The sequence below is a fragment of the Diplotaxodon limnothrissa genome, linkage group LG6, assembly GCF_057381915.1.
Source record: "Diplotaxodon limnothrissa isolate DT_005_m linkage group LG6, D_limnothrissa_male_GT1.1, whole genome shotgun sequence".
Taxonomy (NCBI): Eukaryota; Metazoa; Chordata; class Actinopteri; order Cichliformes; family Cichlidae; genus Diplotaxodon; species Diplotaxodon limnothrissa.
In genome coordinates, this window is record NC_140601.1 from 1,647,648 (window position 1) to 1,674,024 (window position 26,377).

The following is a 26,377-nucleotide window of genomic DNA, read 5'->3' on the forward strand; positions in this document are numbered from 1 at the left end:
CGAGGCTTTTACAGCACAGACCTGTAAGCTTACTTTAATCTGTCACAGTTGATCAGGATTGACCTAAGAACCTGAGATAACAAGCATCCAGCCCTCCTCCCATCTGAGCGTGCAGTAAAGCATTTTTCTCTTTTCCATCTCAGAAGTGAAACCTTCCAACTATTATCGACAGTCCCTGCACACCAAACCCTCTCTGTACACGTAAGGGAACGTTTAAGGCTGATGATAAATGACTTTGGATAGCAGTTAGTGGACACACACATCACTACTAACAGGAAGTGATGCCAGGCAGTAGTAGTAAGAGCGGAGGGCGGGGTCCATCCTCGTCCCCCCTCCCTCATGCTGTAGTCCCGTCCAGCAGACCCCTGCGACCTTCACGCTACGTTCCTGTGTCAGCAGCAGCGTTCTTCCTCGTCGGCTCCACCACGCTCTTCTTCTGTTTCACGTGAGTGCAAACACTGCGCACACACACAGTTCATGGGCTGTGATCATTTCCATTGTTTTATTGCTCCGTTTGGTTATTTTACAGTCAGCGTTGTATGTTTGGGTAGCTCGGACCTTCCCAAAGTGTGGGGCCCGCCCCCTAGGGGGGGCGCAGAGCCATTGCAAGGGGGGGGGGGGGCGCGACATGAAAAGGGGAAAAAAAAACCCAACAATGCTTGGACACTGCTAGCACGGGGCTCCCACACAAACACAAAGCAGGAGATGAAGCGTCGCTGAATATGTTTCCAAACCAACTTCATTCTGAGCCAAAGACTAGAAAATCTGGTGAAGCAAATCTGCCCTTTGGCTTCACCTGCACAGGTGCTGAGGTAGGTCTCCCTGCAGGTTCCCCTTCGTCAGGAGCAGCGCTGGGCTGTTTAAATCACAGACAAACAGGATCCCACATTCTTGATCTTTAGTTCACAAACACTTGTTGTAATGACTAACTGCTCCTGACATGTTGGAGATGTTTGCTCTTTATACAGTAAAGTTACAGCAGGATACAAATAACATCAGGCTGATCCTGACACAGTTTGTTCCCCCGGTTCAAATCACAGACAAACAGGATCTCACAGCTGTTTATGTTTTTGAACACATTTTGCACAGAGAGAAAAATGTATTGATGCAATGTTGAACATTATTACACAGGAAAAAACAACCACATGTAAAACAATCACACTGTGACGCCTCTGCCTTTGTAAATGGAGGGACAGTAACTGCGTGTAAACCTGCAGATAGAGACAAAATACTGTTCATCTGGGGTCCGTTCTTCGTACCTCGCTAAGTAAGTTAGCTGGATTTGATTATTGATGATTACGCGTGATCTTGGATCGTTCGGTTCTCCGAAGCTCATCCGGGACTTGCTGTCATAGCAACAGAGCCGTAAGCGTAAACCTGCTCGGGAGCAGGTTTACTTTATGTAAACAGGATTAGATCGCGGCCACGCAGGTATGTCCGCGTCATTCATACGAAAGCAACAGCGATATTCCACCACTGTTTCACCATAAATAAATAACATCAATGTAACTAAAGATAATGCAGCACCTGATCCTTTTATTGATGTCACACAGATGCATACAGGTCATTTCCTAAAAAAGGGAAATGTACTATTAACATTCTATTACATGTATGTGATTATTACAGATGTAATTCATATTTCAGAGTAGTAATTGTAAATTACTTCGTGTAATCAAGATGAGAGACCACGGCTATAAAAGCGAAGGTGGATTTGGGAAGCCTGTCGCAGCCATGTCCTGTCCGTTTACGCGAGCCACCCATTGCGGAAGGTGCAAGATTGATAAGGAGAGTTTTCAGAATTCAGCGTATATTGCGGGAGAGACAGGATCCTTTAGCTCAGCGCGACAGTGTGCTCATAGAGAGATATCGATTTTCCCGTGAGGGTATTATTTACTTATTAACCAACTTGTTGACGAGGGGGTGCAGGACCACCACCTGTCTTTTTTTGCTCTGCCCTTTTCTTGGTTGCTGTTATAAACAAACAAACAAACAGATTATTTCAGGGTCTCTTTCCAAGAGACGACAAGCAATATAAGTGATAAATATTACCATTCTGTAGAATATTCTTATATTTCACTTTTACTTGTTCCCATGTTCTAGTGGGTCCTGTCGTGGCTCTAATGTGAAAGGATATAATGTAATATAATATATTATGATATAATATAGTGTAACATAATAAATTTACCCTACCGCCTACTGGTGTTGGCCAGAGGGGCCGATGGCGCGATATGGCAGCCTGGCTTCTGTCAGTCTGCCCCAGGGCAGCTGTGGCTACAACCGTAGCTGCCTCCACCAGTGTGTGAATGTGAGAGTGAATGAATAGTGGCATTGTGAAGCGCTTTGGGTGCCTTGAAAAGTGCTATATAAATCCAATCCATTATTATTGTTATTATTAAATCACTTACGAGTTTAATTTGTCAGCAACTTTCTGCCAGCCCTCTCTCCTTGCTTTTGCAGCCTTTGCAGTGTTCTCTTGCGTTTTAATTAAACTCTGAAACTCCTGAAATCTCTCAATCAAGAGTTCTTGCTCTGCTGCCGAAAAATACCGAGCGCGCTCCTTCGACATTTTCGCCGACCAATCAAAGGGTTGCCGATCAATGTTTCTACTATCGATGCGTAGCCCCTGTTAAGCCACCCAGTGATCTCACATTACTTCATCCAGCTGTACTAATCGTCAACAACAGGTGTGTTTGGAGAACCGGAATAGAGAGCTCAAAGTTAGCGCGATGATTTGATCTTGGATGTAGTAAGCGAGGTACGAAGAACGGACCCCTGAATATCTGCCATTCTGCAGTTCATCTCATGTAAACAATAACGTGGCCACAGCGTGACGTGGAAAAAGGCACATACCTTTGACGTTGCGTGACGAACTCTGTATTCCTCGTCCACACGTAAACGCAAAAAAGGAGTTTTAAAAAATCTCAGTTTTCGGTGATTTGAAACGCCGTTTACGTGGACGAAACAGCTGCGTGTTCAAAATCACCCGTGTAGGTGCGGACGCAGCGTGACAGAGTTAGTAGTTTATTTTATTACTTCCTGCAGATTACTTGTATTTGCTTAATTGTTCACTAAATGTTTGAGGTGTGAAATAAACAGCAATGGAGCAAAATATGGGCGTGTGGTTGGAGGAAGGTTTTTTTGTTTTGTGGGGGGGGGGGCATTTTTCTTGTGAAACAAAGGGGGGCCCAGCAAAAAAAGTTTGGGAACCACTGGGGTAGCTAATGTCACTGATGCCTCTCACTTACCTGGATAAGCACAGACATGGATATCTGTCCCTGTGAGAACATTCACTGCCACTCAGAGTGTAACTGCCACAGCTAACCCTTACCCCAGTGTTTCCCATAGAAATGTATGTTACAGGTCTGTGTATGCAAAATGAGGTGCATCTAAATATATTAAGTAACAAAGGATATATTTATTATTTATCAAGTAAAAGAACAATAATCCACTGCCTGCGGACGCTCTGTAAAGAATGAGGACTGAACATTGTCTGAAGTTGCCCTTTCACATTAATACATGTTATAATTAGTGCTGTCGATAGATGAAAAAAACTTAACTAATTGATCTCAGTTTTCTGTAATTAATCGCAATTAATCACAATTACTTGATCAATACCCTGGTTGCAATTACATTTTTTCAGCTTTATATTTAAGCTTTTAAAAGACATTTATACAATATAATGAAGTAAATGCAGAATGTTAAATGCTTCAATTCAAAGAGAATAGTTTTCTTCAGTCTTTCAACACAGGTTCTTTCCTGTGAGAGTTCAGACGAGTTAAGACAGTTAAGACGGACTTTTGAGAGAGGGAGAGGGAGGGAGGGAGGGAGGGAGAGGGAGAGGGATATATATATATATATATATATATCAATCAAATATATACACATACACTCCGCCTAGGCTGCACTGTCGAGCGCAGATCCACTGAGCACTCCACACAGACAGCATCGTCAGAAGGAAGAGCGCAGGGCAAGCTAGCGAGACAGAAGTTAAGCTCTCCTTGCAACATGGCAAATTGAACCTCCCCCACCCTCATTCAGATCTGGCGTTTGGAACTATTTTGGTTTTCATGTGACGTATGACCCTGAAGGTAAGCGCGTCATGGACTAAAGTAAAACAGTATGTTGGATGTGCCACGCAATGCTCAATTACATGGGTGGGAACTAGTGCGTTAGCGCAGTTAGCTCGTTAACGTGTTGACACCATCCAGCCCCACGCACGGGGCGATCAGGGGTAGCTCGTTAACGGAGATTTGCCGTGTTGTGGCGTTAACGTCATTTCAGATTAACGCTGACAGCACTAGTGGGAACACAACGAATATGACTGCACATTTACTCCGACATCATCCTAGTGCAAAGAAAGTGGAAGCAGACAAAAACAACAAGCATGCTACAAACTTTACCCGAGTCATTTAGACAGCCGTTAGCACAGGATTCTCCTTATGGGGACCTGATATGTTTAATATGCTGCTGAGAATATAGCCCAAAAGAAGCGTCTAGTACCAACTCCAAAACACAACAGAAGTGCTCCAGCGCTTCAACGTAATATTACTGTTTTGTGTGTGTATAAGGACCATAAATGGCACCTGTTAAGAGACATGGTTACTAGTGATGGGATTTCCGGCTCTTTTTAGAGAACCGGCTCTTTCAGCTCCGAACCGGCTCTTCAGGTTGTTCTTTGCTTTAATTTATTATTAACAATAATATAAAATTATGCAAAAAAGGAATTACTAATGTAAAAAAAGTGGTTTTATTTATATATGTTTATATATAAATATATGCGGTGGCCCCTAGAGACAAAGCACGTACAAACTCCAAAACACATCCCTAGCGTTAACTGAACTTCCAAAACAGAGCTACTTAAATTACACAATTGAAAGCATGTGTGTATTGTTTGTGTATTTGTACACAAGCACTCACATATATTCAAATAATAAAAAAAATAAAAAAAATGTTAATTTACCTGTTACTACCACACACCAGATCCGGTCGTTGGTACTTGCTGGCTTGTGTAGCCACTAGGTAACAAAAGCTCAACACTGCCCCCTAGCATCCTGGAGCACTTCTGTTGTGTTTTGCTGCGGAGTTTGTATGTGCTTTGTCTCTAGGGGCCACCGTAAATATACTTTTATTTATCCACTCTACATAAAATGTAATAAATAAATCATATAATACAAAAACCAACTATTCACATTTCAACTTTTAACTATTTAAATTTTCAGCTTTTTTCTTTTAAACAAATTTAAAGTGAAACAACACAAAACACTGCAAACCACAACACAATTAAATATAAATTACAATATGAAAACAAAAAGAAGATGCACATTCTCTGTCATATGGACCTGCATGAATAAACTTTCTGAATCCTTTATCATCTGCAACTGAAAATAGTTGTGGATGATTACTATACCTTTCTAATGGGACGTTGTTGCCCCTGGCTCTCTTTCTCTCTCTGTGCTACTGCGAGTGTAACAGTGTAACTACCGCCCCTCCCCCCTCTGCCCAGCGTAAAGCACACGGCTCGCATGCGGAGTGAAGCGGAAAAAAGTGCGAGAGGGAGAGAGAGAGGGAGGGTGAGAAAGAAAAAAGAAAAAAAAACCCACGGCTCCCAATAAGGAGCCGGCTCACGTCAAAGACCCGGCTCTAAGAGCCGTTTCGTTCGCGACCGAAACATCACTACTACGGTAGCCGTAATGCTCCGACAATCCATCAAGCGCTGCAGCTCCGTAGCTTAGCAAAGTCGAACTAAAACATTTATTGACAGATTGCTGAGCGCCATGTATCACATAAAAACGGTTTGCGGTCAGTAAGCACAACCAGAATTCATACATAAGGCGCGCTGTCGATTTTAGGCCATGCATGTCGTTAGCGCGGTTAGCTCACTAACACGTTGACGCCGTCCAGCCCCACGCACGGGGCGATCCGCGGTAACTCGTTAACGGAGATTTGCCGTCTCCATCTTGTCCTTGCCTGCAGGTGAAGCGATGGGGGAGAAGGGGGAGTTGTGTTCAGTGCAGGAGAGGCGAGGCTCAGTAACGTTGCGTAGAGACAAAAGTGGACGAAAGAGAGGCAAACTTGTGGCTCCACAAGTATAATTATAACGTAACATAGACTATATCGATATGAAGGATATTGTCACATCTTATATCTCGTATGAAAATATATCAATATTTTTTTAAAAACCTCGATATATCGCCCAGCCCTAAACCAAAGCTGTGTAAAGCGCCTGTTCTCAGTGATATTAACACGTCTGCAGTTTGTTGCGATACACTTGGCGTCAGTCAGTGTCCGAGGTAGACTTACTGAGTCCCCGATGCTCCCTGAGTGGTTTGTCGCAAAGTGCTAGCAGCATCCCCGGCTAACGTGTGCTTCGTGTCAATGTGATATTTTAAGCTGGAAGTGATTCGGTGAAAAGAAAATTCCTTCTTGCACAATGTGCATAATACTTTATGTCAGCCGACTGTTCCGTCTTATTTGTTTTAATGCTCAAATGTCCAATCGAGAGGGCTGATGTGCGTTTATCATCTTCCTACTGAGTTGATTGGTTCAGTTGCCCGTCACTACCAGACCTATTGCCCAGTCGGGCATGTGGGGAGGTAACTGTACTTGGACAAACTGCATGAAATGCGCTGACAGAAACATTTCAGGGATTTTGAGGCATTCTGCACTCCAGATGCGTTAAATGTGTGAAAAATTTTAATCGCATTGACTGTGATGGCAGATTAATTTGTGTAAATGCGTTAATTAGTTATATTATGATGAAAATATCAGATGCAATCATTACATTTGGTTTTGGCTGCACATGCAGGACGTAGAGATTCATTTATGACCAAACATGAGGTTTAAAACTCTTTTCTAAACTCTTCAGCACCCTGTGGCACGTATGTCACTCTCTCTGACATTAAAAGTTAGGCAAATAGACAAACGAGTGCACACAAACTGAGCATGAATATTTCATGCAGCAACCTGGGAGCCAAAAGTCATTGTTTAACTTAAACTAATGAACATTTTAAAGTGTTTTTTCCAGCCGTACGTGAGTAATTAAGTCAAATGTGACTATCACATGTAAACGGAGTGCATACCTGTAACATGTTCCAAAGAGCGGCCGTGTTGTTCTGCTTCAGCAGGATTACCAACCATTTCACACTCTCATGCTCATGTGTTCCTCCCTAATGTTTAACATATAAAACCAGAGTCGCTCCTCTTCTTATGAATGTTGGGAGCACTGGTCTTTAATCTTCTGCTTCCTGCCTGCTCTTCATTCAGGTGGTCAGTGAATAAGGGGCGGGTTTAAAAATCGATTTTAGTTTGAATAAAGTGACATCGATTCATTAAATCCTGAATTGATTTTTAAATATAAATGTATTTTGTCAGAAATGCCAGAATCTCAGCTTAAAGCTCACAAAACTACGTCAACAACCGGCGAACAGCTAAAACAGGAAATGAGCGCCGGTAGTCCACGGAGTCCACAGCGTGGATCGTGGACACGTCGGGTGCTGAACGCAGACATCTCACAGATTCTGATGCTGCAGGTTGAGTAACTCCGACTAAAACTGACTGAACCAGCAGCAAAAGGAGATCCAAACTACACTTCATGTTTGATAAGCATCGTCATCTCTGACCTTTGCTGTTTTGCTTCCACCACGATAAAATCACACTTCCTGCACAGCTCTCTCTGTACTTCAAGAACAGTTTCCCGTCTCAGATCTGTTTCTGCATTACTCTCTGCTTATTAAGCATCAGCCTACTGTTGTCAAAGAAATGTAAACTTTTAAAAATTATACCAAATTACAAACTCTCAGCTGTGTCTCTGATCAAACTCTGTAACTTTGCTCCGCTTCTCTTCAGCAGCATCAGCTAATGTTCAGATGTTGATTGGTGGATTTATTATCTGCTATAAAAGCCAGGCCAGGAAAATCTCCTTCATGTTTTATCCTCAGTTACTTTGACACAAAGACATCTGCTGTGATGTTCACACCTCTGAAGTCTCACAGCGTCAGCTTTGTTTGTATACACAGATACAAAAATGTGGACATGTACTGATAAATGATCAGAGTTATAATATTTCTGAATCGAATCGGGAGCTTGTGAATCAGAATTGGATCAGTGGTAGAAATCAGTGACGACGCCCAGCCCGACACTTAATCTTGTTCAATAATCAACTTTGATTCAAACTCTTCTTCTTTTTTGTACCTGAGCCACAGCACGTAGCTAAATACTGCCAGTACCACAGACGATCCACTCAGAATGATTCTCACTCACTAGCATATCCATGGTGGTGGGAACAGAGTTGGTGATGAGCAGGTTTCACGAACACAGCTGTTGGTTTACGTGTGCGTGCAGAGCGAGAACATTTCTGTGCACACGTTAATGAATGAGGCCCAGCACGTCCAGTTAGGGTTGTGCTGATGGACGCCGCGTCACAAATCATTGATGGTCAAAGTAAGCAGTGGTAGCTCGCCAGTCCAGACCATTTCAATTTCACTGCTCCTCTAATGCATTCTAGTTTTAATAATAATAATTATGACTATAACAACACTGTATTATAATGATGATGATAATTTCAATCTGCATTGGTACGGTTTCCTCCTGCCCAGACACACAAAACGTGTGTGTGTGTGTGTGTGTGTGTGTGTGTGTGTGTGTGTGTGTGTGTGTGTGTGTGTGTGTGTGTGGCACTGGTCTATCATCATCAAATAAAAGAAAGCAGAGGAATTTTGTGTGTGATGTACTTCAGTGCTCCACTGTAGTGTGACGGTGCATCTGCAGAGACACTTGTTTCCATTTTTGCCTCTTACCTGTAAAAGGCCAATGGAGTCATTGGCTGCTGGGCGGCCACTGAAATGATCCCATCGGTGTATCTAGTAGGAGTCTGAGGGCTAGCACTAGCTGCCAGTATGTATTTATTTTATCCCACTGGTGGTTTTTGTCCCAAAGCTATAAACACTGTGCCATGTGCACGTTGTGTGCTTTGTGGAGGGTGGATAACCTCCCCTGCTACATGGTGGGAATGTTGTCGTCCACTGGTGATGCCAGAGGGGAACAAAAGGACCATGGGAGTATTGAGCAACCTCACCCCCAATTCATTGTTGACATTAACCCCTTAACTCGCCAGGATGTTCCCAACAGGTTCACTTACCTGCCACACACATGATAGCATACATTTAGGGGGGTAAGCAGACTCTGTGAGTGTGAGAATGCTAAGCCAATGAGGTTACAGACTATTATCAGTAATCTTGCAAACACCTCACTCTGGTGTGCACGTGTGTCAGGAAGTGTGAGGAAAAAATAGTGGGCGTGTGTCCTCTGTAGGAGAAACATGAATATGTCAGATTGGCGTGCGTGCGTGGGAGAGGGGGGCTCATTATGGTGGTCAGTCAGCTCTGTGCATCAGATTAGTGAAGAGAAAATAGGCCAACATCTGTCACCCTGACAAAAGCTCATCATCTGGTCTGCCACTCTTTGTTCCCCTGCTGTATTCTGTCATGTTGCCGTGTATGACAGTTAAAATGGAGATGGTCTTTTTATGATCCCAGTGTCTAATAACTAACAAAAAACAAAAACAAAAACGCCCCACACAAGTTCAGGATCAGAAAGATCCAGATTTTAAAATCATGATTGTTACCATCCAGGATCACATAATTCATGTTGCTTTTGTTTTTCAAAGGCGTCCAGCACTGGACCACTCGCATCCAGAGTGGTTTATTCTTTATTGTTTGTTCATTTATTTCAAACATGTAAACAATATACAGGTACATGTAGTAAAGAAAATAAGAGAGAAAAAAATACTATACAAAAGTCAATACTTTTCAATATTGCTACTGTTCTGATTCATTTACATGCAGGGCTCACAAACTTTCAAAACCCCTGGTAGCCCTTCGGGCAGGGACTCGTCAGTTTTAGCCCAAAATAAATGTAAGTAGCCCGAAAAAAAAAGAGAGCAATTTTTTGATTGATGTTTTGTTTCTGTTACAATATTATACATTAAAGTATAATATTGTAACGGAAACAAAACATCAATCAAAAATAGTTTAAACACAAATTACAACATTGTATAAAAATTACAATCATCAACTCAAACACTTGGTTCTAATTGAACAGAAATTTCTATGAACTTGTAAGAACTGTGTAGGACTTGAATCAGTCTGTGTCAGATCCTGAATCTGACATTTCCACTGAAGTCACGGTAAGAGACAAGTGGAACCAAGATCGAGGCCGTTTGCTTTTGAAGTTTGCACAGACTGCTGCATTGTGCCAGTGGTCGTTCACTCTTTGCAACATAGTAGCTGTTCTAAACAGATTTTCAGGTTTATTTTTAGTTTGTTATTTGCAATTGGTGTTTGTTCTGGGAAAGATATTGCAGACTGAGCAATAATGCATTTCTTGCATTTCTCATGGGTTCTAATGGGGGCCTTTCTTAACTCATTCAGTGCCATTGACGTCTATAGCCGTCAATTGCAGTGTATGAGTCAATGGGTTTAACTCATTCACTGCCAATGGCTGGCAGTGAATGAGTTAAAATAACTGGTCCCAGTAACAAAGGCGCTTGTCAGTTCAGAAATCGAGAGAAAACCAACAACACACCCGGCAGAACATTATGTTATTTACACGGGTGCACATAAGTGGTCCGCATGTGCGCATTCGCTGTCAAAATAAAAGACGCACCAGATAAGAAGTTGCAGCGCGCGTTTGCGTCCATATAAAAGGCTGTTTTTGTCCTAGAGTGGGATTTTTCACGGCACATTCTGCACCACATCTCTGTGCGTTCATCATTTGTTTGAAGCCAGCTCACCTCCTGCAACCACTTTTCCGAGAATACGTGCTTCTTTTGTGGTTCGGACTCCTTCTGACATTTCTTTGGAGGTGGAGGAACATCACAGTAATTGCTTAAAGGAGCTTTTTGACATCTTTAAGAGTTCTAAACAAATGTCTGTCCTCCTCCAGAAAATCTTATGTACGCAAACACGCGTTGCAACTTCTTATCTTTTTTATTTTGACAGCGAATGCGCACCTGCGGACCACTTATGTGCAGCCCTGGTTATTTAGCTCGTCATATTGCAGCCACAGAAATTCTTTTGTCCATGAAACCATAAAGCTGCACTTTCTTTTTGCCTTATAGTCTCATTTGTCATAACTTCTCCGTTTTGTGGTAAGCTTTTCTTTGGCTGTCACTTCTTCACCCTGACCTGTCTTATTTGGCTCAGCAGAACTAAAATATAAATCCTGCTGCTTTTACACACGCACTCACATAAGCTCAGCGATTCTCTGCGCGATCAACCTCTCACATGTTTAAGCTGCGGGAGATTTCACTTGTCATGTTTGCATAGTAAGCTAACGATTAATAAGACGATGTCAGAGGAATTGGTGCACAAATTATCATCACTCACAGATCAGTGCTGTCGCTCTCTATACACAGTTCACGCGATTGCAAAGTGAAAGCAAAAAAACAAGCGCAAATTCAAACGCGACTTCAATATGTCACATATTGACAGTGGCTCACCGATGCCAATGACATAATTACCCAGCTACATTTCCGAAAGAATGCAAAAGCATTGACATATATTTTTCCTTCCTACGATAGGCCAACGGGCAGGGCAGAGATAGATTTTGGTAGCCCGACTGGAAAAATCGCTAGCCCCGGGACATCGGGCTAGCGATTTTGCGAGCCCTGACATGTTGAAAGTGAGTGGGAAGAAGTAAACACTTATTTAATCCCACCCCTTTGCCATGAGTTATCAGTTAATATTTAGTCAGCTTCCTTACTGATATAATCTGTAATTAAAATAGTGAACATCTATCTATCGATCGATCCCTGCAGGAGCACACCAGGGTGCTGTTCTGATAGATCCAAGAATAGACAAATAGTGGAAGTTAGCAGAACAGCTCCTTTATAAACATTTTCCTTAGAAAACACATGGTGCTGCAGCTTTGCTACAAAGACCGCAGCCTCACGTTTAACGACACTCAGCTCTAACAGTTCTGTAATGCATTTGTTTGGACATCTCCAACGTGAGGCTTGGTCTTGTTTCAGGTGTCCGTGGCTTTCAGAGCGTTTCTCAGTGGCCATCCCCATCTACAATGGCATCATCTTCCTCTTTGTTTTGGCTAACTTCTGTATGGCCACATTCATGGACCCTGGCATCTTCCCCCGAGGTGAGTGCACGGATGGTTGAATGAATGCCTTTAATGCTGGGTGTCACCAAACAGGTAAGTTGTGTCGAACAGGCAGGACTTGGATGAAGTGATGGATTAAAGCTGCAGAGCGCAGCAGCACCTCAGTGAGGCGCGCTGCACAGGAAGCGTGCCGCGGCTCAGTCGTTGGGATGTCTCATTGTGGTGTGAGGTCTGTTCATACTATTGAGATAGATACAGTGGAGCTGTGAAGTTTAGCAGCAGGCATCATTTAAGGTCGCGTGTTCATTTTAATCCGATTCTCCTCATGTAAAGTAAGCTTTGACACGGTTTTTAGGTTTGATTAGTTGTTATCATTTAGATCATTATGGTGAACACAACAACAGCTAACAGATAAAATAATGTAATTATTACGGAACATAAACATTATGAGTTTTGGATAACGTGTGTTGTTAGTTATACTAAACATTTTAAAACTGGCCTCACAGCTGGCTACAAAAACCGTTCGTGTTGTCCACATCTGCATGCGGTCGCCTCGCCCCGTCGTCCACGCTGCTGTTCTGGATTTGACTCTTTATTTGGTGGGATTAGCTCTCCACACTGTGGATTCTCTGCTAGGATCCCCACAGTTCAGAACTTCCGTCCACCCAGTTGTCCATGCGTTCAGTCACACGCTCTGCTTTTTTATTTAACTGCAGTCCTCTGTGTTTTTAGCTAGCTATCTCTGGCTCATGTCAGAGCAGCCTCTTATCAGAATGTGTGTTCCTAGGCAACCCAACACCAGTGAATTTACATTATATTTTACATTCATTTCTGTTTTGTTTTTTATTTCTTTTGATCTGAGTCTGAGGTGAAAAGTCTGACATGAAATATGAGATGATGAGGTTTCAGTGTAGTCACAGGATTGTTAAAATACCGAGGGGTCAGAGGGCCCTTTGTTTGACTGACACGGAGAGGCGACCCGTGACCCTTTCCACACGACTGGCTTGTTTGAAACTGTAAAAAACAGTTGCTATGAAAGAGTAAATAGTTTCTACAGACTGAAACCTTCTTTGTAGTCCATCATTTGAACGTGGACGCCTACGGTCAAACTCGGGTGGACTGAGTGGGCAGCTGCGAGCTTTGGCACTTTCACTGTCTCACTTTTGACCAATAGATCGTCAGTTTTAGGATTGTGTGTGTTCTCTGTGCAGCCGAGGAGGACGAGGACAAAGAAGACGATTTCCGCGCTCCACTGTACAAGACGGTGGAGATCAGAGGGATCCAGGTCAGGATGAAGTGGTGTTCAACCTGCCGCTTCTACAGGCCGCCACGCTGCTCCCACTGTTCTGTCTGTGACAACTGTGTTGAGGTGTGTTTGACTTTTTACATTTACTCATTTATTCTTCATATGAACAGTCTGAATGTTGCACGCTGAGTAAGCCTGCACTATAAACAGCCCAGTTTGATCTGAAACAGTCTGAATCATTGTATGCGTCTGTGGTTAGTGAGCCGTGTCCACAACACACGTGCTCTGTGATTTTCACACTTTCAAACCCTCGCCCGGCTGGTTTTGGCATGTGGTTATCATCATTGTTATAAATCTTTAGATGTGTTTAGAAGATGTAACTCAAGGACATGTCTTTGCTCTGCAGCTGTCCTGTTAGTGTATGATGGAAGGAGGAGTGTCAGTGTTGATGGGTGCAAACGAGTTGGACAGTCTGTAGTCGTCCTTTGAATAACACGGTACTCCAGCTCAAGCACGACCTGTAACAGGAGTTTACTGCAGTTTTGGACCTGAAAATGTTTCAGTATCTACTCCTTACTTACACTCCTTCCACTGGGCACGTGTGTAGCCAAACTGTAGCTGATGCTAAGCCAGTGAAAATGGTCTTGATGGGCCTCTCAGGCTACATACGTGTTTGCTAATGGTTTCCACAGAATGGCTGCCTCGTGTCCATCATCAGGCAAGACAGCAGTGACGCACCTCTATCTGTTCGCTGTCTCAGAGACATGACTCTAAACTCAGTGCACAATCTTAAATGGCCTGATATGTTCACACTGCAGCCTTCTACTGCAGAGGACAAGCTGAAGATGATGATGGCACCTCTCGTGCCGATTGCAGTTTAAATATTTACAGGTGTCATTGCAGGTGTGTCAACATGACGTTTGAGCCGAGTTTAAGTTCTTAAGTAACTGTGTGTGGAACAGAACCTGACGACGAATAGGCTTTAAAAGCCAGGAAACATTATTTGGGCACACCGGTGTGATGTGCTGACTACCTAAATCCACCGATCGACTCCTCTCTGAGCGTCAGCTACATGTTTTTCCCCCATTGGCAGAGAGCTGCAGTGAAACATGCAGCTAGCAGCGTTCCACGTTAAGCCAGCACTCACTGTCTCTTTCTCCAGTTACAGTGACAAACAGGAGAAAATCACACTGTCCTTAATCCAGTAAAGAACTGGCTGCCAGCCCAAAATCAAATATGGCTGACCTTGGGATTGTGTGCTCTGTGCAATATGTCTGTGAAGGTTCTCAGTCATCCAGCTCATCACAGTCTAAGGTCTGTGGGAGTAACTCACCAAGAGGGAAACTCAATTTTCAAGGATGCCAATGTTCACATTTTGGACAGAGAGGACAGATGGTTTGAAAGAGGAGTGAAAGAAGCATCTATGTCCACTGTGAGCGACCATCTTTGAACAGAGGCGGGGCTTACGACACCAACTGTCTGCCATCTATAATCCAGTGTTGAGATCCTTCCCAGACGCCTTAACGCCCACTCACATCCTGGGCCATCTGACCTCAGGAAATCACATGATAGGGTGGGGCCAGGTTTCACAATGACCTCACCCGAAACCCTGGCTGATTGTGACCTACACCTGCTTTCACACCTTAGCTCGTGTGATTAGGTAGAGGATCACCAGGGGTCCTTTTGTCCCTCTGTGGGGGGAAACTCCCACAGGGTTTAAATCTGGGACTCTCCACCATTTGACCCTCGAACTGAAGAAGCTTCTCGGATGAGAGGTGAAACGTCTTCAAGCAACTTAAAGAAGTCCAGACGCTTTTCTTTGCAAGCTCCTTAGTAGGGATGGGTATCGTTTAGGTTTTATCCGCTGCCAAACCGGTACTTTTGAAACGGTGCCGGTGCTCAAACTGGTGCTTAAAGAATGGAGAGCACAAACTTTGTCCAAAAAGCTCTCGTGTTTTTATTTTTAGCAGTCTCTTTTTTTCTGCAAAATGATAAGCACGGTCCAGCCCCATGCACGGGCGATCCGCGCTAACTCGCTAAGGGAGATTTACCACACCCACAGTAGATGTGCTCTTTTAAAGAAACGCTATGCGTCGCCAGGTGTTTCATCAGATTCGAGGTGTTGCCTCCTTTGACAGCATCACAGTATCAGCTTAAAGCACTTGTTGCTGCTGAGTTTGCATCTTTTGCTGTGAAGTACAGCCAGACTTTGACCGCTTCACCTTGGGCGTTTTTAATCTGTAGCTCTGCTCTAAAAGAACGTACGTACTTGGGCCCGCCTACTACGCTTGCAGAGGTAAAATGATTGGCTGGAATCCAAAGTGTATGACATCTCAGGGGAAATAAAGCAGCGAAATGTGCGCTGCTTTTCGGTCTGGTTACTACCGTTTATGTCAGAACCATAATGGCACCGGATACCGGTACCCATCCCTACTCCTTAGTGCTCTGTGTGAGTGTGCATGTGTAACCCAGGAAGTGGCATGCTGCCAACAGACAGTCAGTCGTTTACAGGGTTTCCATGATAGAGCACTGGCAGTCCGTCCCAGGCTCTGTTCTGCATTTGTCTGAATCTATTTGAATGTTCCAGGTTCAAAGGTAATCTGCGTTGCTCATCTGCAGCAGTCCAGGTGTTGGATCCGTGTTTGTATCAGCAGATGACCAAAGATCTCTGATCTCAGGACTAAACAGTTGTTGATATTGTGACCTTCCTCTGAACATGCAGTTGTACAATATTTCAAGCCTCTTCTCTTGGGATCACATGGGAGAGTTGTAATCAGAGTATTCTGGTGAAAGTATGTCACATTCCCAACCTGCAGATGACAGTTCTGTGTATCTGTTGAGGACTTAATGAGGTTAGACAGGAAAGGTGGTGCATGGAAATAATGCTTCTTAATGGCTGCATTCCTATTTCAGCCTCCTCTGACGGTGTCTTAAATGTCCCCCTGACTCTGCAGGACTTCGACCATCATTGTCCGTGGGTGAACAACTGCATCGGCAGGAGAAACTACCGCTACTTCTTTCTCTTCCTGCTGTCTCTGACAGCCCACATCATGGCTGTGTTTGGCTTTGGGCTGCTCTTCATCCTCTACCATCGGCAGAACATTGACCGCCTGCACGCCATTGTCACGTATCCTTTCATGTCTCGTGGATCTGGTACTCTCATCTGGTTTTACATTGCTGAGTTACTGTCAGGTTGTTTAAATGAGGCACTCTTTTTTTTTTTTTTTTTTTCCCCCACTGTGGCGTGGGAAGATTTCACGTAGCTTCCTAAGAAAAGATGGTCCAACCCCACCCAATCTGATCTTTGAATGAGAATGAAAACACACGATATAAACGCACGAATCTGCATAAACTGGCCTAGGACAGGAGTACATTCTGGCTTTGCTCGCCCCACACACACCACATGTTGTTTTGTCCATCACTGCTCTCCATAGGCCTTGATCTGTTGAATGTAATGTTTAAGATGCTAAGGTCCTTGACCCCCCACCCGTGCTCTCAGGCTCGCAGTAATGTGTGTCGCAGGCCTGTTCTTCATCCCTGTCGCTGGCCTCACTGGCTTCCACATAGTCCTTGTGGCTAGAGGCAGGACGACCAACGAACAAGTAAGTAGAAGTCAGTGTTGCACACATGTACACCAGGAACCCAGGAGTTAGCTCATTCAGTTCAGGTCAGTCTTATTTATATAGTGCCAATTTGTAACAACGGTTGTTTAAAGACACTTTATATTAGGTAGAGATCACAGACAGAGAACCCCAAATATCAGACAACCCCACGGTGACAGTGGCAAGGAAAAACGTCCTCTTTGGCCCTTCCACTGTGCACTGTGGCATAGGGAAGGATGTTTGTTTTCCTGGCAGAGAGACGGTGGTTATCCTTCAAACGGTCCTCACGTCCTACTGAGTGCATTAATTTGAAAGTGGATACAGGTTAACAGCCATTTAACCCCACCCCCCACCCCCCTCCCCGCATTGTTATATTCTCCATGTAAGTTTTTGTGACGTGTCTGTCTCCAGGTAACGGGGAAGTTCAGAGGAGGTGTTAACCCTTTCACCAATGGCTGTTGGAAGAATGTCTCTCATGTCCTCTGCAGCTCACAGGCACCCAGGTCCGTTCTTTGTTTCCCCTTTTTATTGGACTCTCTTGTCGAGTGTCGAGAGCATTACCCTGTAGCTCATCACACTTCCTGTTTTTAAAATGAATTTCTTAAAACTGGCCACTGAATAGTGTAATAACAGAAACAGCTGGTGAGAAACTAAACAATCTGTGAGCTGTTGCTTTGGTGTTAGTGTTGAAAGTGATCAGATGTAGGATTAAGAGGAATTTGGATTTGATACCAATCATTAGCACTGTACTGATGTGAATGCTCTCTGCAGGTATCTGGGCAGGAGAAAGTGTGCACAGAGTGTGAGTCTGCAGCCTCCTTTTCTTCGGCCACAGCTGACAGAGGCCCAGCTGGCTGCAAAGATACTGGACAATGGCATACAGGGAGATCTGCACAGGGTAAGAGGTGCAGCAAAGGTGCTCGTGAAGCTAACGTGCCACAAACTGTGCTGTGCTGGCTGCTTCAGCCTGCCGGTAATAAACAAGGGTTATGCAAGGGAGCTGTGCTTCTCATTCAAATCTGCACTTGATAAGTTTGCATATAGGCAGGTCCAGATGGCAGCGAGAGCTCTAAAAGCTGTTTGAAATTCAACAGGCAGAAATCCTGTAAGGTCACAGCAGTAAAAACCCAACCACATCCATCAGGCTGCGTGCTGCAGAGCTAAGGATGCAAAAACGGGGTCCTATTTATTGAGTTTGGGTTTTTATTGTTTGCTGCACCTTTTTCTTGGTGTTGTTTGTATTTTATCTTGTTTCTGTTTAGTTTTGTTTTTGTGTTGCTGTAAGAAACTGCTAAAGACCTGCAAGTATTGTACTTGTTAGGAAATGGATGGAATAATTTGTTCTAGTCGCAGGTGGATGATTGATTTTGTAATCGTACGTAAACGTATATCAGAGCTGTGGCCATGGCTTGGACGCAGAAACGCTGTCACTGCTGACAGACCTGGGAGACCAAAACTGAGGATGTCTGACAGACGCCCCAGTCAGCAAGATCTTCAACTTACACCTCAGGCAGAGGTTCTCCTCAGGGAGACACGGAGTCCGAGTGGACCATGCTCCACACCTCTTGCTTAGGCTACTGAAAGGAATGGGGCCTGCACGATCCTCGGTGCTTCTCGTGGCGGCAGTGCCAGAACCAGATGGTGAATACTGGAGGTGAAGTGAGCCGTCAGGCTGAAGGAGGAATCTTATTGGGAGTCCACAGGCAGCTGACAGGTACTGGCAGGCCAAGTGGAGTGTGGCTCTAGCCATTCAACATTGTCACAGACCCTTTCATAGTTTTTATAGAGTGTCTGGGCATAGTCAAGCGGTCTCCACAGTGTTGGCTGCAAGATTTTATCTTTGCTTCTTGCGGAGGATGAGGTTCCTTTGGCCTCCTTTGACCTCCAGTTTGCACTGGAGTCGTTTGTTGCTGAGTGTAAAGTGGAGGGAATGACAGCAGGAACCTCCAAGTCCAAGACCATGGTTCTCAGCCACTAAAGACTGGAGCGCCCACTCCAGGTCAGGGATGAGTTACTGCCCCAGGTGGAGGAGTTCAAGTATCTCGAGGGGAGAGTGCATGCAAGGTTTACAGACAGATTGGGGCGGTGTCTTCAGTGATGGAGATGCTGTACCAATCTGTTGTGGTGAAGCGAGAGATGAGCATGAAAGGGAAGCTGTCAATTTAGCACAGCCTCTGTTTAGTGACCGAAAGAATGAGGTTGTGGATCAGAGTGTCAGGAATTAGTTTCCCTTCAAGGCTACGTCCACACGTGCCCGGCGTAAACAGCATTTTCGGTCACGGAAAACGGAGATTTCTAAAAACTCCGGCCAGGGTGGATATTTTCTAAAACTCAGTTTTTGCGTTTACGTGTGGACGAGAAAAACGGAGAAAACGCAGCGTCAAAGGTGTGCGCCTTTTGTGACGTCACACTGTGCGCCACGTTATTGTTTCGGTGAAATGAATTTCTACAATACTGTTAATTCTACTCTCTGCAGTGTTTAAATGCTTACATATACACACAGTTACTGTCCCTCCACACATACGGCTCTGTTCTGCTTCTATGCCCCAGCTTTGTTTACTTTTTCCCACCGAGGCTTCTAGACTTCTGATTGGCCAACATTTCTGCACGGTTAGGAATCTAGCGCCACCTGCTGCTTTGGCATGTTCATAGCAGCGTTTTCCTTCATTTCTGCCTTTATGTGTGGACGGGATTATTTTTTAAGATGAAAACGGAAAATCGCCGTTTTCAAAAATACCCGTGTACGAGTGGACGTAGCCTGAGAGTCGCTGCTCCTCTACATGGAAAGGAGCCAGCTGAGGTTATTCGGACTTCTGACTAGGATGCCTCCTGGGTGAGGTATTCCAGGCATGTCCTACTAAGAGGAGGCCTTGCTGTAGAGAATATATCACTTGGCTGGCTTGGAAACATCTCAGTGTCCTCCTGGATGAGCTAGAGGAGGTGGCTGGTGAGGGAAGGCTGAGTTTCTCTGCTGCTGTTGCCCCGTGACCCAAACCCGGATAAGCAGCAGGAGATGGATGAATAATTTGTTCTTTCACACAGTCTTTGACCTTTGGCTCTGCCTGTGTTACAGTCAGGAACATTTTCATTTAAGTTGCACATGGACAAAGTTTACATAAAGTTTCTTACAGCCTCACACCTACAGATGGGTACTGATAAGATTTTCACGATTCCGACTCATCATGGTCACTAAATGCACAGTAATGGCAGGTTTTGTAATAAGGCAGATCGGGCTAACATAATATGCACTGTTGTTGATTATTTACCTGCCGCATTAACGGGAGAGGACGTGCAAACGTTACCGCTGCTGCTGGGTTGAGATTCACGAGTCCAGAATTAAAAACACGACATTCATTTAAGGTCATCGCGTGTTTTGTGAGCAAATGCTTTTGCATGTTCGTAGTGTTTCCTCCCTTACATGAAATATCTGCTTTGCAAGTATTGCAAGTTGCCCTGTTGTCATCCGTTCTCGTAAAGTATAACCAAACTTTTGAGCGTTTGAGCCGCCGTGTTTCCTGCCAGGTAAATGATGCTCCACAACGTGGTGACGTCATTCGGGGCGACTGGAGCCGATAAGGGAATCGTTTGCAAAAATGGCAAACTATCCCAAGGAATTGAAACAGTGGGAACCGGTTCTCAACAAGAACCGGGTTTCGATGCCCATCCCTACTCACACCACCCAGCAAAAGTCCATCTGGGTGTGACCCCAGGCTTCTTTCTACTTTTCTGTTCGGATTTGGTCACAGAATGTCTGTATTTCACCAACAGATGGGTAATTCTGTCACTTTCTGTCTCTAATGCTCGCATTTCTTCTTTCCAGTCAAAGTCCAGTCTGGAAATGATGGAGAGCCAGTCCTGTGACGCTGAGCCACCACCACCTCCTAAACCAGAGCTCCGCTACCCAGGAATTACCAGAGGAAACACAGAGGGTGATTGGCTCTTACTCTGTCTGCTGCAGTTTGTCTGCTTCCTGTTCAACATATAGTTTCATACAAAGGTTTGAGAACCCACACTCAAAGGACTTAATATTTATCCTCATCGGGAGGCTTGTGGTTAGCACTGGTGCCTCACACCACGAGGGTCCTGGGTTCGAATCCCTGTGGCTGCGTGGATACACTGTCATGGAGGAGATTACGTTAATTGGTGATTTTGGATGTGGAGGTGAGTGGCTGTCTGTCTGTGTTGACAGCTGGGATGGGCTCCAGTATCCCCAGCTCCCTGCCAGTACTGTGAACATTTAGAGTCCCACAAGCAGCAGAGGGTTGCTTGTGGGATACTATGTCTTACTTCATAGTATCATTAAAAACAGCAGCTGTGTTGCACTAATATGATGAAATCTCTAAATTCATCGTCAGAGGTTTGAGCTTTGAAACGAGCGCTGGTGACAGCGTCTCTGTAAATGAACAGAAGGTTAAAAACGAGGAGAAGGATCCTAAACGCACCTCACGAAGACCTCACACACCTCTGATCCAAGAATATTGGACAATGTTTCAAAGCAGCGCATGCAGGACACCCCAAGACCTTTTGCAGAAGGACGGACTAAAGTCTCACAAAACCTGAAGGGCTGTTAGCTGTCAGAAGAAGCGGTGCTAGTATCATCATGCAGGGTGTCCAAACATAAAACTCTGCATTCACTATAGCTCTTCTATGCTAATGGTGCTCAGTGCACATGAAGGAGATTCTGTGCTCATCTTGTTTCTCTTTCCACCCTCCAGAGTGCAGTTTGCTGAACAAGGCCCCTCCCACTCCCACTATGTACAAATACAGGCCCACGTACAGCCCTGGCAAGAACCACACGGCGCTCACACATGCTTACGCCAACCAGGTAACGCACGCAGAATGCAAGAGTGTGTGCTACGTGTCAGGTTGGACCTCCACTCGTCCCTGCTTCTGCTTCTTTGATCATTTTTTAATCTAACATCTCCATTTCTGTTTTGGTTTTTATTTTTCTTTCTCCTTTTGATTTCCTGTCGGCCATCTTGGTTTGGTTTCTCAGTGGCTTTCTGTTGATCAGTAAGTGATTGTGCTGAAAGCAGTTTCCTCCTCTTATCTTCCTTTTAACTTGTTTCCTGTCTCCTTCTGTTTGCACTGGACGTGGCTGAAATACTGTAATGAAACCACTGAAAACAGACTTCACGACTCCGTCTCAGCAGCGTTCTTTGAACACAGTGAGATATGAACGTGAAGCAATCAGGACTGCCATAAATACACTGGTTCTGCTCAGTATTTGTGCCCCTGTCTGGTCCATATCACTCCTCAGTTTCTTTGTTAGTTCTTCCTGGTTAGATTTGTGCCTTGTAGCCCTTTTCCATTGCCTGGGGTCCCAAGTGATCTGAAAATGTGATGTCAGCAGACCGCATGCCAACGATTGGCCAGTCGGGACATCACTCGACACGTCATGAGAGAAACTGCCACCATTTTTAAAGCACAGCAGTGGGGAAATGCAGAGTGTGACACACATTGAGCCTTGACGTGTTCCTTTGTCGTGGTGTTCATGTCGCATACAAATGTCATCACAAGATCTGTGGCTACACCGACCCCCCCGCGCGTTGGGTGGCAGTCGTAATAGTTTGAGTCACATCGACATGATCCAAGTAGGTACTAATGGAAAAGGGCTTTGAGTGACTGTGGCTGTAGCTCTGTACGATTCCTCTTTAGTGTTTAAGCATCAGTGTCAATACAGCGAACGCCATCATTTCACCATCTCAGACATTCTGACTGACATGTTACTGAAACAGGCAGAGCGCAGGAAGCTCCAAATACAGCGCACAATAGCAGGATCCAGAGAGTCTGAACACTGGCATGGTTATAATGAACATTATGATGATGGAGCTGCCGAGTTCATCTGGACAGTCAGGGTTGTACAAAGAGCAGTTTGGTAAATGTGCTGGTTCTTTTAATGCTTTTTCACTCGATTCGAGCACTTGGAGCACTCTCTTAGCCTAACGTGCACACACACACTCTGATGGATACACTGAGATACTTGTGAAAGCACAGGCCAACCACCGGCCTTCTGCTCAGATGACCCACCCCTGACTAATCACCGTTGGTTAGGGGTGGCTGTTGTGTCAGGCTGTCACCGCTAGAGTGCAGTATGACTTTAATCTTCCCTCATGTGCTGAGCTTCTTCTTGTTTCTTTTTCCTCCCTCCGCCTCCCTTCACCTTCCCTCTTCTCTCTCCTCTTCCCTCTGGCTCCTCCAGCTAAGTCGAGGGGAGAGCGTCGGCAGTGCCAGGGACTCTTCCTCCTCCACCTCTTCCCTCCTCCAGGCCAGCCAGCAGCCTGGTTTCCGCTCGCAGCCCAGCCTGGATCAGAGGGAAACGTCGTCTGAAAGAGTGGGAGGGGGAGGAGGAGGGGAGAGGAGGGAGGTGGGGCGAGAGGGAGGAGGAGGAGGAGGAGGCGGCATTCCTGGCTATTCTCTGGGCGGGCGCTCCTACCCCTCCTTCTCTGACCCCACCGTCCTGTCTGCAGTGGCGTCGCGATCTTCCAGCTCCACGCACACCTCGGCGGGCACCGTCCACGTCTCAGAGGCCACCACCACCTCCGCCAGCTTCAAGAGCTTAGCCAATCAGACACCCCCGCCCCACCACCCATCTCGCAACGGGAGCCTGTCTTACGACAGCTTGCTAGCAGGCGGCGATGAGTTTGACAAAGCAGTGGGCGTGAGCTCGGTGGCCCCCGACGTCTCCGGTGGGAGACCCTGCACGCCAGCGGCGGGTGGTGGCTACAGCTCCCCCTTCCTGTCGTCACAGCAGAGAGAGGATGAGATGCAGTCCCAGTCCACCCAGTCACCCCACCACCACCACCGTTCCTCTCACCACCACCACCCCTTCCTCCATCACTCCTCATCCTCCACGTCTTCCTCCCCACCGCCTCCACCAGAGAGGGAGCGCCTGCTGGGCGAGCCCCACCTACCTGCAGTGCCTGCCGGTCAAACCTCTGCTCCACCGCCCCCACACCACCACCACCACCATCACCATCACCACCACCACTCCCACCACCACCATCATCACTCCTCGTCCTCTTCCTCCACCTCTCGTCCTCCACGCTTTGCTGCCCCTCACGCAGGGCCCCACCACGCCTACCCCTATCGCACCCGTTCGACCGACACGCCTCTGGGCTCCTCCTCCACCACGCATCCTCCCCGCTCCCCACACCCCCCACCTCTGGGCAAGTCGCTCTCCTATTCAAGTGCAGCCGCCGCCGAAATGCAGTACCGGCTGGTCCGCAAGGCCTCGGCGTCGGCCGGAGCAAACGCAGCGGGGGTAGGAGGAGGTGGAGGCGGAGGGATGGGAGGAGGAGGAATCCAAGTGCCGAAGTGAGTATGAGTTTGAGCTTTTGTCGGGACGATTGGTTTGACACTGAAAAAGCGCCTGCTCGCCTGAAACCTGACTACCTGATTGACTGCTCCTCCTGCTCCTGCTCCTCCTCTTCCCTTCTCTCTTCCTCCTCCTCATCCTGCCAGACTTCCTGTGAGTTTCTCATTCTTCTCCCTTTGCTCGTCTTCCATCCATCTGTTGTGCGTTGTTTGTTGTCTTGTGCGTTATTGCTACTGTCTGTTTGGTCACCATGATTTGACGTGCAGTGATGATGACTTTAATCAAACTGAGGAGCCCAGTGTTTGTGGGAGAAGCTTTTTACTGCTCCTCGGTTTAACCGCACAGGAAGTGAAATCTGAAGGAAGCGTGAGTAGCAGCACAGTGTTGCTGTTAAACTGAGGCTCAGTCTGACCGCTGCATGACGGCGTTTTCAGTTTGTCTGTCCCGTCTCTCATTCCTGTTCTTTTCCGTCCTGCTCGCTGTGTTGTGTACACGTACTCCACCCCTGTGTACTGCCAAGGTGTTTCTGTAGCTACGATTATTAAAGGGAAGTGAAAAGCATGATTCACCGTCCACAAACTACTGACCTCTGTGTACTAAAGCTAGCTTTGGTAGCCCTGGTTTGGGTTGACCTGATGTGAACTATAGCATCGACATGGCTGAGGGTAGCACCGCCCACCGCCAGTATTTTCATACACAGGACCAATCAGCGTAAACACTTTTTATTGTCACCATCGGTAACACAACAGCCCAACTGTGTGTCCATGTTCCCTCTGGAACTACGCACGCCGTAACTACGTCCACTCTGACTCGCCAAATTCTTTCTCACCGATCAAAGCGATCCAGTCATTCCTTCATCTCCAGTGTTCAACATGAAATGTGTTCAGGTCTAAATGTAGTAAATGGTGACATCCATCCAAATGTAGCCGCGCTTCAGTGATGAAATTAGCAGCAGAGCTAACATGGCTAACACGCTGCAGCCCGCAGTTTTCAGTAAAATTGTTCTTTTCTGTCTTTTCCTAAAATCAGGGATGAGCTGATGCAGATGAAATCTCTGAGTCGGATTAATGGAGGTCAGCCCTTCTCCTCGACTTCCACCTCCTCCTGCTCCGCCCCTTCCTCTCCCTGTCACCCAGTCAACACGTCCGCTCCGCCCAGAGCAGCCTGTCCCAGCCCAGCACTGATGCTGAGTCCTGCCCACAAGCCCCAAGGCAGCGGGGTGAAGAAGGTGACTGGTGTCGGGGGCACCACCTATGAGATTTCAGTCTGACTGGCAGTCGGCCTCCAGCTCCAGGACCAGTGGGACAAAGTGGACGCAGCACTACGTCTTTATGCCCGCTAAGGAACAAATTCAGATTTTACCAAAAAAAACAGCTTCCTGCTGTGGACCTGGACCTTACTTCTCATTGGCTGTGTGACTGAGCAGCCCCTCCAATAGAAACCTGGTCTAAAGTGAGGCAGAATCCCAGGCGCTGCGCTAGAAAAGACTAGTTCTTGGTCCAAACAGACCCCACGGTGCTCACTTCTGCTTAGGTCTGTGTGGCATTGTACAAGCATAGCAGCGAAAAGGCGTTAGCACTGCCAGGGATGGGGGCTGGATCCCCGGGGGTCCACTCTGGAACAGGTCTGGACTCGAGCTGAGTTTACCTGATGTTGGTTGTCTCCCTCTTTTTTAGACCTCATCATTTTCACACTTGTATCTAGATCATGAAACTGTGGAACCCAGAGGGCTCCCCCAGGACAGGTGATGAGTCACACCAGGGGGAGTGCAGGTAAAGCGTGCTTTTACCAGCAGCATCCACCTGATGGAGCAGTCAGGTGGCACTGGACCACAGGTGTGTGTGTGCGTGTAATCCTGAAACCAGTCAAAGGGAGCTGTTAGCGGCTCTGTACCTTTCTGCTTCGATGATGATGAACTCTGAGTTCGTTCCTGATGGAGGAAAGAACAGTGTAAGATTTGAAGGGGAGGGGCACGAGCAGACTTCTCTGCTTCATTTGTCCATTTATTCCTAGATGTGAATATGATTCCATGTTTGTACAGGATGTGTTTTTAAATGTGGTTTCCTGTTTTTTAAAAAAATAAAAAGTGGACTGCAGCAT

General features: G+C 45.9%; 1 protein-coding gene across 1 annotated transcript; it reads left to right on the top strand.

Annotated features, from left to right (window-relative positions):
• zdhhc5a (zDHHC palmitoyltransferase 5a) lies at positions 1 to 26,138 on the top strand. The gene is made up of 11 exons (XM_085355439.1): positions 1 to 445; positions 12,029 to 12,150; positions 13,323 to 13,480; positions 16,312 to 16,484; positions 16,857 to 16,959; positions 17,371 to 17,462; positions 17,731 to 17,857; positions 20,780 to 20,888; positions 21,675 to 21,784; positions 23,162 to 24,276; positions 25,307 to 26,138. Exons 1-11 carry the CDS (start codon positions 282 to 284, stop codon positions 25,545 to 25,547), a joined length of 2,514 nt encoding a protein of 837 aa, XP_085211565.1. The 5' UTR covers positions 1 to 281; the 3' UTR covers positions 25,548 to 26,138.
• Positions 26,139 to 26,377: the final 239 nt, after the last annotated feature.